The sequence below is a fragment of the Pithys albifrons genome, chromosome 3 (assembly GCF_047495875.1).
Source record: "Pithys albifrons albifrons isolate INPA30051 chromosome 3, PitAlb_v1, whole genome shotgun sequence".
Lineage (NCBI taxonomy): Eukaryota > Metazoa > Chordata > Aves > Passeriformes > Thamnophilidae > Pithys > Pithys albifrons.
Genome location: NC_092460.1, coordinates 98,112,564 through 98,128,029, shown reverse-complemented (window position 1 = coordinate 98,128,029; position 15,466 = coordinate 98,112,564). Strand labels below are relative to the sequence as shown.

General features: G+C 41.5%; 1 protein-coding gene across 4 annotated transcripts; it reads right to left on the bottom strand.

The window, feature by feature from the left end:
* Positions 1-95: 95 nt before the first annotated feature.
* KIN (Kin17 DNA and RNA binding protein) lies at positions 96-15,436 on the bottom strand. 4 transcript variants are annotated; one of them, XR_011697529.1, is made up of 14 exons: positions 15,288-15,436; positions 13,431-13,525; positions 12,534-12,577; positions 12,293-12,415; positions 11,207-11,388; positions 10,211-10,259; positions 9,836-9,893; positions 6,616-6,739; positions 6,095-6,145; positions 5,619-5,687; positions 4,751-4,850; positions 3,585-3,685; positions 2,168-2,330; positions 96-1,401 (listed from the first exon to the last, which is right to left on the bottom strand). XR_011697529.1 is itself a non-coding variant. In XM_071552851.1 (13 exons), the coding sequence occupies exons 1-13, from the start codon at positions 15,399-15,401 to the stop codon at positions 2,268-2,270; spliced, it is 1,173 nt and encodes a 390-aa protein (XP_071408952.1). In that variant the 5' UTR covers positions 15,402-15,436; the 3' UTR covers positions 1,652-2,267. The 4 variants fall into 4 exon arrangements, 3 of the variants coding, with proteins under 3 accessions (XP_071408952.1, XP_071408953.1, XP_071408955.1); XM_071552851.1 differs by lacking the exon at positions 96-1,401 and having other exon boundaries at positions 1,652-2,330; XM_071552852.1 differs by lacking the exon at positions 96-1,401 and having other exon boundaries at positions 1,652-2,330; positions 6,616-6,736.
* Between the last annotated feature and the right edge of the window lie 30 nt (positions 15,437-15,466).

Below are 15,466 nucleotides of genomic sequence, written 5' to 3'. Positions count from 1 at the left end.
TAAATTCCATTAAAAATTTCAACTATTTTGTAAAATCCATCTCATTGCAGAGCTGTAACACTGTTGTGGCACTTGGACTGTGAGTAACACACAACCAGATTTAATAGTTATTTAATACTTTAGGTAGGTTTAATACACCTTTGTGTTTTCAAACTGCTGTGAAAATATAAGTTCATACCATGCTGGACTGGGCAAAAAGAAGAATGTGCAAGAATAAAGGGAATTTAACAGAAAAGGAATATAGATTCTGGAATAGGCATCATGAGGAGATCCCTGTGTTTAAGGATGGTTAACCAGTGGTGAAAGATGTCCTTGAAAAAACTGGTGGTGCCATATTGCAGGAATATTAATTAGACCAGCCTGAGACAACCTCCAGCCTGTTTTTGTGAAAATTTCAACATCAGAAAGGAGTTCACACACAGATACAAATCAAGAAAGCAGGAAACATTTAGACAATATAGCAACAATCATCAATACTAAAAGTTTCCCGTTCAGTGGGTTTAGCTCCCAAAGGATCCCTTACCTTTCAGGAGCATTCAGCAATGAATGAGATCAGTAGCAAAACAAATATGCCCATCTGTGTACTAAGAGCTGGATTTAAAACTCTGTTTTCTGGCAACCTCAGAAAAAACATTGGCCATATCATTTTCACCAGCCCTAATCTAGGAAGGGGACTCAAGTACTTGTCCCCTTGCCCGTCTGAACTTTGGTTTCTTTCACTTAGGCACTAAAAGCCAGATTGGGATCTTTGTTGCAGCTGTGTCAGGAGTGAGAGGATCAATACGGTTTTGAAGTGTCTCTTCAAAATTACCCTCAGAACTGTCAGCAACTTCTTACAAACCACTTCTCGTTTCTTTGAACCATCCATCAGCTTTGGCCTCCACAACAACCCACAGCAGCCAGTTCCCCAGTTTAATAAGGCTCTGGGTGGAGAGAGGAAAATCCCTTGAGTGTGTTTTCAACTCCCCAGATCAGTAATTGCACTGTTTCCTAGCCTGTATGTGAACACAGGGAGTCTTCTCAGGTCTTCTCCACACACATTTGTAACTTGTCTGCTACATTCACTCTAATTTGTCAGGTTCCAGAATGTGAAGTGTAATGATTTTCAGTAATACAGAAGCTGTTCTGTTCTGTCACTTGCCTCATTACCGTGCCACACACCTCATCTACCTCAGCACTGGTTCTTTGAGAAAGGGCAGAGCTGTTTACATAGTCCAGGCTGCACAAAGAACCTGAATTTACAAAGTATGTTTTCTGCCTCCAGTTCTCACAACTATCAATTCTTTATGCCCAGGAACCCTGGAAAGCCACCTGATGTCCTGTGTGAGGTTCTTTCAGGATACTTCAGACAGCAGCTATTTCATTAAATCTCTGCACACTTCCAGTTTCCTGAAGGGTCCCCTGGAAACCAGAAATCAACAAGACAGTGACCTTCTGAGGCAAGGAAAGGAAAAGATTCCAGAGTCACACAACCTTAAGACTGGTGAAGGCCTTAACCTTCAGGCAATGGGTTTTATTTTGTCCAGGATGACCTGCATCTTTCTTTTTTACCCAAACGATGTGGTGCACCAACCAAGCACCTCACTGTGCTCTTTGGTGGCTTTAAACCAACAGCTGCCTCATGCACGTAAAAGGCTGATAAGAAGGACACTGGCCTAAGAAAGGTTTATGTTTATTCCTGAAGTGCCTTAGAAATAAAACATTGTATAAAATGTGACTTTTTTAAAAAAATAAACCAAGTAATGGTGCATCATTTAGCACAAGTTACATTACTTATGTAGCAGAGCAACAATGGAATCATGAACAAAGCAAAAGGCTCTGGAAAACCAGAAGAGCAACCACCAAGTCCTGCCTGTATATGCTTTAGCTGGCATCCCAGAAACCCCACAAGTAACATCCACAGGATAACTCCATATGGAGTCCATCTGGAGATAAATTGCATATTAATATTGTCAGGAACCCTGACAAACATGCTGGAGGAGTTTGCAGTTCTCTTCTATATTTTACAACAGAAAGTTGAAGCCAATATTATAACTTTGATTTCAAATCAGATTAAAAATTTCCACTGATAGTATTTCCACAAATATTTTATGTAACAAATCCATAGCTAACTTTAAATAAATCAAGTTTGCTTTTGTTAATTCCTATATACAATATAAATACGCACACAGTCAAAACCCTGACATGGTAGAGTCCTGTGTGTGCCTGTAAGATGTCAGAAAGATGGTTTTGGGAACCAAAATCTTCTCTCATCCATGATTAGCACCTCAAGCGAGTTTGGAAACGTCTTCATACTGGATATCTTCAACTCGACGTCCTTTTAAAGGTCCCTGGAGAATGACAGAGTAGAATAAAAAAGGTCACAATGTAAAATTGTTTGTTTCTTGAATTTTCAACAGGGACCTTAGAGTAAGACACTTAAAGGGGACACTGTTCATGACACAGTGCTCCCTGTTTCATTATTTTCAACCTGAAAATGTGACAGGGACTCAACACTGTTCCAGAAATCTTTTCTCTTTCAGGACACTTTTTGTGTCAGCTAAAGTCCTTGAAATTTTTTTGGCAAACATAAGCAGATATTTTGAATTAATTCACGGTGAAGTTCTAAGCAGTAAAAGATTTAATTTTGCATAGAAATTTCTTATATGTAAGAACCCTGGCCACCCTGCAATCAGTGAGAAAATCCTCAGACTTCACTGTTTTCCAAGAGTAGTTTCACCCAGACTTAATTTATACACTTAGAGATCATGCAGGAAGGAGAAACATCAACACTTACAAACATCAGAGCTAGAGAAAAACTACCCTTGCTTTCCAAGACCAACATTATGATCCTTATCTCCAAAGTTTCTTGTATCATCAGGGCACCTCCAGTCTCTTCCCAAGCAAAATCTCCAGAATCCAGTCTGGGCTGAGGTGCTGCAGGCCTTCTTTGAATAGGATCTAACAGGGTCTCCCCTCTTTCAAGCTGTGTTTAAGAAGTTTGACTTCGATTCAGTGTCCTCTCTGCTTTATCAATGAGTTTATAGATTGGTTTTGCAGAGAACAAAGTAGCCACACAGACATGATCACATGGCCTGCTTTTAGCTGAGAGAAAAGCAATCTATAAAAAACTCCAAACAAACAAATAAACAAGTCTGAAACAAAAAAAACCCCAAACATAATTACGGACCAGGAACAAGACAACTACTCAGCAAATAAAGCCCCATGTTCAGTCTGGAAAAGGCAAGAGAAAACTCACCTCTTCCTTCCATATTTCACATTTTTTACCTTCCCACAAATTAGTACAACAACCATGCTCAAAATAAACACAAAGTATTTTCCAAGTCTCTTTCAAGTTCAAAACTTGCTATATTCAGCATCCTGGCATCTTTTTAAGGGCAAACAGTGGGGAATTAGTCTGTGAGGGGAGTTGTGTGACTGTGTTTCTACTGGTTGGGAATAGGTGGGGAGTGAGCACAGCACTTCACACACCATAAATCCCACCTGCAATACAGGATTATGGATACCATGGTCCTTTGTGAAAGCACTCCAGACACAGATGGAAAGATCTATGCAAATGAGAGCTTGCAGTGTTTTATACTTACAGAGTCGATGGTTATTGTCACTGAGAACCTCTTTTCGTTGATGGATTCCAAGATGCCTTCATTTCCCCTGTACCCACCATTTAATACCATCACTTTCTTGCCTGAAATAATAATAGGAAAAGAGTTACACAACAGGGCTTCAAACTTCCTTTATAGAGTTGTGTCCAACTCCACTGACAGCTGTGAGAGAGATTTCTCCCATCAGCTCCAGGAAGCATCACCAGCTTTGCCTCACAGCCTGCCCATTTCCAAAGTGTATCCCAGTGTGAATCCCAAAATCCTACAAACTGTTTCCCCCAATGCTGACAGTGCTCTGTTTACTGCTACCCTCAGATGCAACACACAAACAGCAGTGTGTATCAGCTAAAAAAACACCTGTCACCCAGACAGGAGGTGAGGTCAGCTTTGCCAACTACCCACTGTTATTCCAGGCATGACTTTGGAGGGAAGATACATAGCAAATATATATGCCAGAGGTCACTGGAGGGCTCCCAGATGTTCCTGCTGGCAGCTAAAGAGAGATGTTTTCACCTTGTGAAAGGAACTGATCCTAAAGCACTGCTGTCTTCTCAGAAGAGACTCTAATTCTCGTATGAAGGGACCGTGAAGACTCAAAGCAGAAGCAATGTAGTAATTCCTCAAAACAAACTGGAGGGTATTCAGTAGACTATCAGATCACCTTAAAGAATGCTGTTGCCAAGAGCAAGATGGCTCTTCACAGATTTATTAAATAGTTTGAGTTGGGAGGGACCTATAAAGGTCATCTAGTCCAAGCCCTCTGCAATGATCAGGGACATTTTCAACGGGATCAGTTTGTTCCAGGAATGGGGCATTCACAGCTTCCCTGGGTAACCTGCTCCAGTGTTTCACCACCTTCAACTCAAAAAATTTCATCCTTATACCTAGTCTAAATCTACTTTCTTTTAGTTGAAAGCCATTACCATTTGGCCATTGTCCTACTGCTACAGGCTCTGCTAAAAAGTTTGTTCCCATCTTTCTTATAGTCTCCCTTTAAGTACTGGAAGGGGTTTTAAGGTCTTCCCAGCACATTCTCTTTTCCAGGCTGAACAACCCTAACTTTCTCAGCCTGTCTTCTCAGGGGAGGTTATGGTACCTTTAAGTGGATGAACTATAGATAAGCTGAAAACAGAAGAAAACAGCTATACCTGGTGCTGGTATTACAGTTTCTAGATGTGTCTGATCAAGCTTCAGTTTGTCTCCAGAGTCAATCACCTTGACAACTGCTGTGTATTTGTCAATCACTTCCTGTTATGAAAGGCACAAACCAATCACAGAAATAAACATTTTTCTCTAAATTTACATTTCAAAATTCACAAACTTGGCATCACTGAGTCTGCAATTCTACATTGTCAAAAGCAGCAGGGACTTCTGAGCTGTGCTAAAGGCCTCTTCCACAAACTGCTAACTGAAACACCTCTCAAGTCAAGGACTCCTCTTGAGCATCAAAGACTGGTCTAATTGGTGACTAATTTTGTAAGCACTGTCTCAAGGTTTTATCAGCCTTTGGGTCAGCTATCTTAGCTATTCTCTCAAAAGATGGAGAGTAAAATAGAGGCTTCTTTCCCCATGGGAGACTAAGCTGGCTGGAAACAACACTGGGATCCTACCTCTTAATGAGGTCAAATGTTGCTGATCATCCCCATGCCTGGCATAAACCACATTTCCCTTCTCCTATCCAGAGCTCAGTGGAAGCCAAGCCATTGGGACACACAAAACCTCCCAGATGTCCATCCAAGAAGCTCTGATTTTGAGCTCTGTACATTTCTGTCAACCATTCAAAACACACCTGGGTGTTGCCTTTAGGGCTCTTGTCAGAGACTGTTGAGCCTTGGACTATTTAATACACATCCTTTCAGTGGCAGTGGCTAAAACTAAGGCAAGACTTTCAACCTGGAGATTTTGTATGCAAATGAGATCCTGCAGCTTAAATACCAGGCTGAAAAACCTTCACAATGAAACAAAATTTCAGAAGTCACCTTATGGCAAAAAAGCCAAACCAATGCCACATCTTACCTTAACAACTGCCTTCTTCTTGTGATATTTCTCTCCAAGCTTTTTTGTTACAATTTTTACAATGATTTCCTGGGAGATTTGAAATGAGAGAAAAAATAAAATAAAGTGTCAAAATATACAAACAACTCCACAATCTAATCTACTGTAAATTCAGGTCGCTCTGAGTCCAGTCATGGACTGTTCAGCACAGTGCAGGAAGTAATGTTAGTAAATATGTGGCTTTCAGGAATCTGTCTTTATTCCCAAATTATTGCCTCAAAGTAGTATCAAGACATTTTTTGGTTTGTTTTACAATTACAGTTACACTTGAATTCAGGATATAGTGTGACAGCCCACAAGGGGTCATGATTGTGAAAGGGAAAATAAGAGTAGTTTTAGTTTGGAGTCTGTTTTTGGATCTTTACACAAATCAGTAGTGGCTTTAGAGATGCTGAATTGACTGTATTTGCTATAATAATAATTTTTAAGACACTTACAGGCTGTAACCAGTAGTCTCTCCGAGCTGTTCTTTTCTTCTCCTCTTCAAGCTACAGAACAACAAATAATCACCATTTACTTCATCCTTCCACTGCAGCTTTTCCATGTCTTTCAAAAGCTGAACCAATTCTCCAGCCCCACAACAAGTGGAGAATAAAAAAAAACCCCAAAGCTCTAAATAAGGGTTAGTGTGTGCTTGCTGCATAAAAATCAATCTGATGACATCAGGAATCCATAGTAAAATGATGGTGATCTATGGGGTTTTTTTGTTAAGTGTTTCTAGATATTTTCTTCTCTTTCAAAATCTGTATTCCAACACCTCAGCCATCTATGGAATTGGCACAGCTGAGCAGTAGAACCAGTTTTTATGGGGACATTAAATTATTTTGCCTGGTAAGATGTGAAAGTCTGAATTCCACATGCACTAAAAGGCTGAGATCACTTCAAAGGAACACACTGGTAGAGTGGACATTGCCATAGGTATGGGGACACACAGATACAGATGCTGCATGATTATTACCTCCATAATCTCATCCAGTGCAGATTTCTTCTTCTTCTCTTTGGGCTGACTAGAGCTATGAGCTGGTTCTTTTCTTTTAACTGCCCCTTCCACCATCTTCAGTGCATTCTGTCCAAGAACACTGCTGGAAGAGTAAGATGGTTTTTTTACAGCAGATCTTACAATCTTTCCTCAAAAGGCCTGATCTGTTTAATTTCAGTAGTGCAAATCACCTTCCAGACCCTGCAAATCTCCTCCTCTACAACTGATCTCCTCCTTGGGGTGCAACACCACCTTCACCAGCATATTCAAAACAGGCAAATAGCCTATGAGTTAGGAAAATAAAAAACAATCAGCACAAAAGGTATATCTCAGGGATTAGGGAACAACTAGACGAAGTGAGAACTGCCTATGGGCAGCTTGAGTTCAGCCATTGTTATAAAAGACATTTGCATGCAGTAAAGACAATTAGATGTTATCCAGAAAGATGAGGTGGCTGCTGTGAGGTGGACAGCAATCAATGTTAATATGGCCTTGGGAAAAACTCCATGTTCTACCTGTGGTGAGGATGTTGGATGCGCTACAAAAGGGAAGATATTCACTGGGAATGAAGATACAGAAATTGCAGTAGAAGCAACACTGAGAGAAAAATTGTATTTCAGAGGAAGTTTGGATAATCATAGCAGAGTTTGAGAAGAGACAGCACATTGAATTTCAAATCAAATAGCAAGTACTTAAAATAGCATCTCATAAAGGGTAACACACAATTAAGACACAACAACTGCAGTGCCTGTATTTAAGAAGACAAACATATCTAGTTGTAAGGTCACTGAGTGATTTCTGGGTGTAAATACTGAAACAAATCTTACTTAACATATTTATTAAGGTCACTGGGACAAAGAGCCAGAGACCACCAACACAGTTTGGGTATTTTAACAATATGGAGCACTCAAGAAAGAATTTGACACCAAATGGTTTATCTTGAAAACTGTGTTTTAAAAAATGCAATATTCAACAGCACATTATGTAAGCTCAGGTACTTTGGAAAAGTTTACTCTGATTACCTTCTCTCTATTGGGAGCTGTTAAGAGCAACAAAAGCAGAAAGGTGTCTGGCTACAATCACAGGTGAAAGCTGCCAGTGTGCAGCAGACAGGAAAAAGTCAAATGCAATCCTACAAAGCACCAAGGCAGCCAAGCATCAGTGCCTGGTCATGGTGATGGTCCATTTGCTGCATGCACAAATTCAATCAGATTCCCTGTTCAAGATCAGCTGAAACTGGAAGAAGGACAAGGAAGGGATATTCAGAGGATGAGGGAGAGTGGGCAGATGAGGGCAGCACTATGAAGGCCTGGCTGTACAGCACAGTGAAGGTTGAGAGGCCAAAACTTTTCTCTACAAATACACTGAGAAAGCAAACACTAGAGAGAAAGAAAAACTATGCATTTTAAAGGCACATACCAGCATGACAGCACCTGGTATAAACTGACCATGACTACATTTACCCAGAAACTTACAAACAAGGTCCAAACTCTCAGAGCAAACAGCTTTTGAACGATCCTGCCCTAGGATTGCAGGGCTGGAGAGATCCTAACTGTGTACAATGGAAGCTGCCCAATGTGCACAGGACTGTACACTGGTACACTTACAGTGCTGCAGACAGGAGTCAGTGACCTTGATAGTGTCTTCTACCCATTCCTTAATCAGAATTACTTCTAATCTCACTTGTTCAATGGGTGAGTTAAGCAGGGATTTGAGGATGTAAATTCCCGAGGGATAAAGAAAGCCCAGGGCTCCCAGATTGCTCAAGGGCAGTCACTGTCAGGACCTGTGCCCACAGTGCCAGTGGGGACTCCCAGCTCCTTGTCAGCTACAGGGCAAGGGAAGAAATACCTCCCCTCTCACTCCCATCCTCAGCAAAGCTCCAGCCCCACCTCTGTACCCAACTACCTGTACCCTCAGGCTCTCCAAACTCCACTACTCAGTACCTATGAACTCCTGGTCCCATTTCTGCACCACACTCAGGAAATACCAGTGCCACGTTTCTGTAGCTTGTGCTGTGATCACAGAAGGTGGGAAGCAGGGAAGCTCTCCCACAACACTGCACTGAGGAACTGGAGATCAGGCTGAACCCCACTGATTCTCAGAACTGCCAACATCCAGAGAACACACCTCTACACTGACACAGGGAAGTGGCTTCCATATTTGACCATGAAGTGATGTCTAAGTTACCAGTGACAGATAAACCACTGTCCAGTCACCTTGCCATGGAGTGCTTATCTTAATTTTGCTTCTAAAGTACCATTATGAAGTTTACAGACAAGTATCTCTCATATGCTCTGAATAAATTAAACTACTTGATACATGATTTCACATTCAGCCAAATTTTAACTCACTGAAACTATTCAAGTGAGTGTCTGCATTAAGTTTCAGACCCACCTTAAGCAACACTCAATGCTTCGAGATAATTTACCAGTTTTCCTCAAAGCCTGAAATCTGTATCTATTATTGCAAAGAACTGCTTTACTGTCTCATTTTCTGCCTGGCATATATCCCATCAGATATCTTACCTAAGAGCTGAGTGTGATGAGAGGAAAGCTTTCCTTTTACCGGCAATATATTTAATTACAATATTGCCTCACACAAAAAGATGTATGATCATCCAACAGTTCCACAGGGTGCTATAAGTCAGTATTCTTTGCATTATTTATCCTTTCTGTCCTGCATTGCTTGTGGTTATATGATGATAACTAAATTCAAGACGTTTAGAAAGGTTTATTTCAGGTAGATTCAGCTGCTTAAATGATGACCAGAAGAAGTATTGACTCCAATTAAATAAGGCAATCAAACCTTTTAGGAATCAAAATTAACAAGTCACAAATATCCATTCATAGAAGGCAGGTGGGACTGGATGGAATCACTTCAAGTGCTTCAGCTGGATCCCTTTTCCACCCTCTCTTGGGGGAACCTCTATCTGTCTATTACTTTACAGGCATCTGCTATGAACCACAGTGAATTCAAGAAGGCTCCTCACAGCACACATTTAAGATACACCTATTCATCCATTTTAAATATAAAAGAAACCATGAAGTCGTTTACTATCCCCTTCTGAATAACAAGGCAGGATGAGAGATTAGAATCCAAGTATTTCAGGACAAGATGCATCTTCCTGCCTATACAAATATCATTGTCAGAGAAGTACTTTGCAACAGTAAGGGTTGGCCTTAAATTCTTGTCTCACCTTGTTTTAGAAGATGCTGCGATTGAAGTACTTGCTCCTTTGTTTAAATTAAATGTAACTAAAAAATAAAAAGACATTACTCTATTTCTATCTTTGAAAATAACTGCATTGAAAGATGTTACAATTTTTTAAAACTGCAAATAGAAAATATCATAAATTTTAAAATCTTCACTAATCTGTATTTTGGTTAAGGTCTTAAAATAAATTAAACTTTACAAGAAAGAATACTCTGCATTTCAGTACTCCAGTTCTCTTTATAACTGATCTCAAAGCACTTTATGAGGCACTGAGCAAACCTCAAGTGCTCATCTAGTTTGAATCACAAAATCAGCTTCAGTAGGTTGTAGAAAATCACATCTATCAAAATCTAGTTACCTTTTTCTTCTTCATTTTCTCTGTTCAGTTCAGTATAGACAGGCATTTCCTGTCAAAAAAAACCACAAAACACATTTCAAAATTCCAACAGAAAACTGAGCCCAGATATAATTTTTGGTGATCATTGCTGAGCTCAGTTTTAAAGATTACTGCAAGATTATCACAAGTAACTGTACTATTCAACCTGGCTTGATTCAGAAAAGATTATAAATTGAAAACATTATTTCATTACAGGCTCCTGTGCTAAATTCTCTAATTAACACTCCATACAGTGATGCTGCCTGAACTTGCTCAATTCCAGCAGGAAAGGAAGGTGGCCGTGCTGTAGCAGTTTTCTCTATCTGAACCAGCATGATCTGACTGGTTTCTTTACAGACTGATAACTCAAAGAAGGAAATTCTGATATCTTTCCAAATTTTTAGCACCGAAGGCTCAGACCATTTAAATTTCAATTAGTTTTAAATTAAGAAGCAGATAATTGTTTACAATTAAATGTCATTTAAATGTACCTATCAATACCTAGGATCAAATCTGAGGTTCCAGCCCCAGGCAGCAACATGTATGGAGGTCATGAAATGATGCCAAATAAACAGATCCAAAATAACCACACCAGCACTATCAAAACAGAACTTTCCACTATGTGGATTTGATTATGCCAGATCCCCCTGTTTGTTTATCTCAGCCTCCCCAGTGTACAAGGTACTTGTTATCTGCAGCCCTAGAAGTTGTGAAATACCATAAATGAAGACACGTCATGCTGGTTACTGGATTGTTTACTCTGCCTTCCTAAACCCAAGGGTGATTTTTAAACTACTAATCACATGAAGAAGTAATTATTACTCCTTTAGTACTAAAGCAAGCTGGCTACAAAGCAATTCCAAGTTAGGAAGCTAAAGAAAATACCAGAGGAAGGATCCCAGCAGCATCTATCTCCCTATTAACTTAATCATGAGGAATTTTGAGTTGAAGGCTCACATACAGTGCAATTTTCCTCACCAGTTCTTTCCCCTCCAAACCTCTTCTAACTTGTTGTTCAATGAACTTAGCAGTTTTTTCTTCATCATCAAGATCCTGTTTCTTCTTCCTCTCTTGCTCTTGTTGCCTGCGAATAGTCTCTGGGTCCCTGTCAATGTACTGAATGTACCAGCCTTTTGGAGTCTCATCAACCTTGCAAAGACCTGGAAAGTGAACATAAGACAAAGTAAGATTAATAGTAATAATATCAAGATAATTTTCAGCCCATGTTCACCATAACAATGCAGATATTTTACCAGAGATACTTTACCCTTACTGGACTGCTAAAATTGATTTTGAATTATCTGTACTGTGTCTTTCTGCCCTCCAGCTACCCAGAACTATTTGGAAATAGGCCAGAGTACATCATAAAGTGGATAAAGTGTTCTACAATACTTTCCTTATTGAAGAAAATGTTTCCTGCACACTGTTTTAACAAGGACAAAAACAGAAATCTAACATGTATAAACAATACACACTAATAGCATCATACTAAAGGAAATGTTCCAGTGCTGGGTTATTGTTACTGACTCTGGCTGGAGTGACTTTCCAAACACTCCATGACCCCTGGATGTATCCTGCAAGACAGGGGCAACAAGAGCCAAAGTAAACTTTCTGTCACACCACAGTGCCATTTAATCTCTCTTCCTCACACTGAAAACAGAATTGCAGATCTCAAGCTTTAACCCTTCCACGAGGCCAGGAATGAAAATGATTGCTTGCTTCTTGTCATCCCAAATATGGAAAGATTTTGCAGTCATAAGGAGTGTTCTAGTTCTTGTTTTTAAATGGCAAATGTTGGAAGCTGATTTAGAATTTAGCAATACCTCCAGCAAATATAGACACACGGAAAGGTACATGACTGATGTACTTATCTGACATTTTTCATAAGCAAACTCCTAATGGTTAGCACAGAAATATGTTTGGAAATCTGTTAATGTATATACAGGAGTGGAGGGGAAGAAAGAGAAAGGAAACAGAACTAATATAAATATTTACTGATCAATTATAAGCAATTCAATTACCCAACAATTTTAAGACTTCCCAATCCTGAGCAATCACACTCACCTTCTCTCCCCAGCCATTTAGTAAAATCAGTCAGTGTCTCCCACTGTGTGGCATTCATGTGGATGTGTTCTCGATGGCTGATGTATTCATTGTACACAATATTGTTGTGGACTCTCTTTGTTCCTGAAATACAGAATAATTGTTATTAAATTTAAGTGTGGAACCCAGGACAAACCAACCAAAATGTCTTGCACTGAACCAACAAAAGACATTAAAAACAAACAAACAGCAAAATATTTACCAAATCTCCTCCTGAGCAATTCTAGGAAGTCATTTCGGAACTCCCTTGGGGGATAAAAAGAAAGGGTTTTAGCAAAACTTTAACAATTACTAAGCAATTTTTCCTTGTCATTAACAATTAAACATCTGCAGTATAAACCTGATTATTCTTTTGAGCTGAGGATGATGAAATTGAGCCATATTTCCCTTTTTCAGTAAAGCAGCTTTAAATGCAGGGTGTATGCACAGAGAAACACAATGTGGTACATGCACACATGTGAAATCTCCAAGAGGATAACGGCCTCCCAAAGGGATAAAAAGGAGCAAGGGAATCTCAACACTTGCCACTAATTGCTGTATTTCGTTACCAGGTGTCTTCCCAGGTTGACTGACACAGAACACAGGGCAGGACAAAGGGCAGATGGATCACTCATCTTCCTGCTAATTCCAGGGCTGGAGCATAAAGCCTCACTTCAGACTCGTGCTGAAGACAGCTCCAGTCATCCCAGCTGTCATGTAGGTCAGCTGGACAAAGGACTGGGAGAAGCTGTGGGATGTCAGTTACCCCTCTGACTTGTTCTTTCTCTGTTATGGTTCCTTTAGCTCGTGTTTGTGTGGCAGTCACTCAGCTGGGGCAGGAGGGTGACGTATTTGTAACACCGAGAAACTTTAAACAGGATTCAGACACGAGATAAAATGGTCAAATTTCATTAAACACACCAGGGCTCCCTGAAATCTCTCACCTAAGTTCAAAAGTGACATTCCCTCAATTCTCAAACTGCCACTAAAAAAAAAGAGTTGTCATTAAAACGTCTCACAATAAAGTGTCTTCAGTGGGACATTATTGGGCCTCAGAGGTGTGGCTGTGCAGATCTGACACAGGAACAAAGACCTGGGTAAGAATGTAGAGAAAACTTACTCAGAGAAGTAATCCATGAACTGCTGAGGATTTTCAGAAGCCAACAGCAATTGCCTCTGGTGGGACTCAGACATGCAATGACATTTGAAGCCATTCTATAAAGTACAAAAAAATATTCTGCATGTCTTTGTCTCAATGTGCAACACAGCTGAAAAAGTATTAAAAATAATGTTTTATGAGTGAAATTTCTTGGAGGCTCCACAGAAAACTCCTTAATTCAGCCTCAGCTTAGTGTGAGGTGGTTATTCCTCCTGACCAAGTAAGCCAAAATCGAAACTCCTCCCAAGGCCTAGAACCTCCAGACAAGTGTGAGAGTGGTTACCAGGTGGAACATTCCAGCAGCCCTCTTCATTCCCTGTGGAATGGGACAGATGTGGCACCACTCAGGTCTATGTAGGACCCATCCAGGCACTTGTGCAAGATCACTGGAAAGGTCTGCTGGCTCCCTGCCTGCCCAACACCAAACATGTGCAAGGAGGAAATTGTGTCCTGGGGGCACTCAAGCTCTGGCCTGTGACACTTCATTCACCTCAGGCACAGGGATGAAGTCATCTGAGTTTCCCCAAAAGCCCAGACACAGGACATTCGGCTCCAGCCTATTTTTATCCCTCTAAAATAATAGTCTTTCATCAAAATACAATTAAATGTCCAGTAAATTTCATTACATGGGAGCACTGCCTGCCCTTACAAAAAGATCTGGCTGTAAAGCAGTGAAGCTTTTTTGCTTCTAGTCACTGGGAGAACAGGATTTGAGGTTTTTGGGTAAAAGGGAGAGAGGCATAGAAACAGCTGAAGATAGAATTAAACATCCACAGGATGCTCTACTGCCCCATGACACATTAATGAAGCTATTTATGGAGAACAGAAAACTAAAATACAATCCTCAAAGATGGGTCAGGGCCAATACACTTTCTCCAAAGTGGATGAGAACTTCTCCCATTGGGAGATTCCATAGGATCACCCCCCCCACCCCCGCCCCCATGCTCAGCAACTGGGAACCCTCCAGGTCCCACCAGTCTGGCCCCAAGGGACTGTGGTCCATAAAAGAGGAACTGGGGACCTGTACAGGAGATTAAGAGCCCTCTCTCGTGCTCCCCCAAAAAGCATCGTGGCTCTCTCAATGAGAATCAGGACTTCCCATGCTCCCAGCAAGGGAGATCAGGATTCATCCTGGAAGGATCATACCCCACAGATGAGATCAGAGCCCCCACAAGGCAAGTGGGGACATTTCCAAGGGGAACCTGAGTCAGTCCTGTAGCCCTCCACAAGGAGACCAGGGAACTACCACAAAGGTTACGAGGTGCCACATTCCCTGAGGGAATCGCAGCCCTCACAAGAAGACCAGGAATTCCTGCAAGGGCAGTCACAGCCCCCACAGTGCCCCCTCAATAGCACTGGGGATGCTTACAAGAGAGATTGACATAAAAACGGAAAATGGTTTTAAAGTGACGGAAAGCGGGACTATTTTGATATTAGGCAGAAATTCCAACAAGTGAGGGTAGTGAGGCCCTGGCATAGGTTGTCTAGAGAAGCTGTGGCTGCCCCATCCCTCGAAGTGCTCAAGACCGGGTTGGATGGTCTTGAAGCAACATGGGCTAGTGGAAGTGTCCCTGCCCAGGGCAGGGGGTGCAATGAGATGAGGTTTAAGGTCTCTCCCAACCCAAACCACCCTGTGATTCCATGAGATCGGAGCCGCAACAAAAGGGCTCGAGGACCCCAACAGAAGGGTATCCCCCCCTAAGTATCTCCAGGAGAACCGTCCCTCTTAAAGGAATTGAGGGTCCCTCTAAGGGGGCCGGAGCCGCCCGCGGCCCTCAGGAAGGCCCGGCGCCCTCCCCTTAGCGCACCCCCCGTTACCTCATCCCGGCACTGCTTCTGGCACATCTGGCAGTACCAGCGTAGCTTCTGCAGCCCCTTGGACTTGATGCGGTTGGCGATCGCCTTGGGGCTGAGGAAATCCGACTTCCCCATGACGCCGGTGTGTTCCCGTCCCGACCCCCGTGCCGGTCCCGCCCTCCCCGGAAATGGCGCCCTGG

Excerpts from the sequence above, each read along its gene's own strand:
- KIN (XM_071552851.1), bottom strand. The coding sequence starts at position 15,401 with ATGGGGAAGTCGGATTTCCTCAGCCCCAAGGCGATCGCCAACCGCATC. Across the intron at positions 12,416-12,533 it reads ATTGCTCAGGAGGAGATTTG|GAACAAAGAGAGTCCACAAC; the intron begins GTAAATATTTTG and ends TCTGTATTTCAG. Across the intron at positions 9,894-10,210 it reads AGAAAATGAAGAAGAAAAAG|TTACATTTAATTTAAACAAA; the intron begins GTAACTAGATTT and ends TTTATTTTTTAG.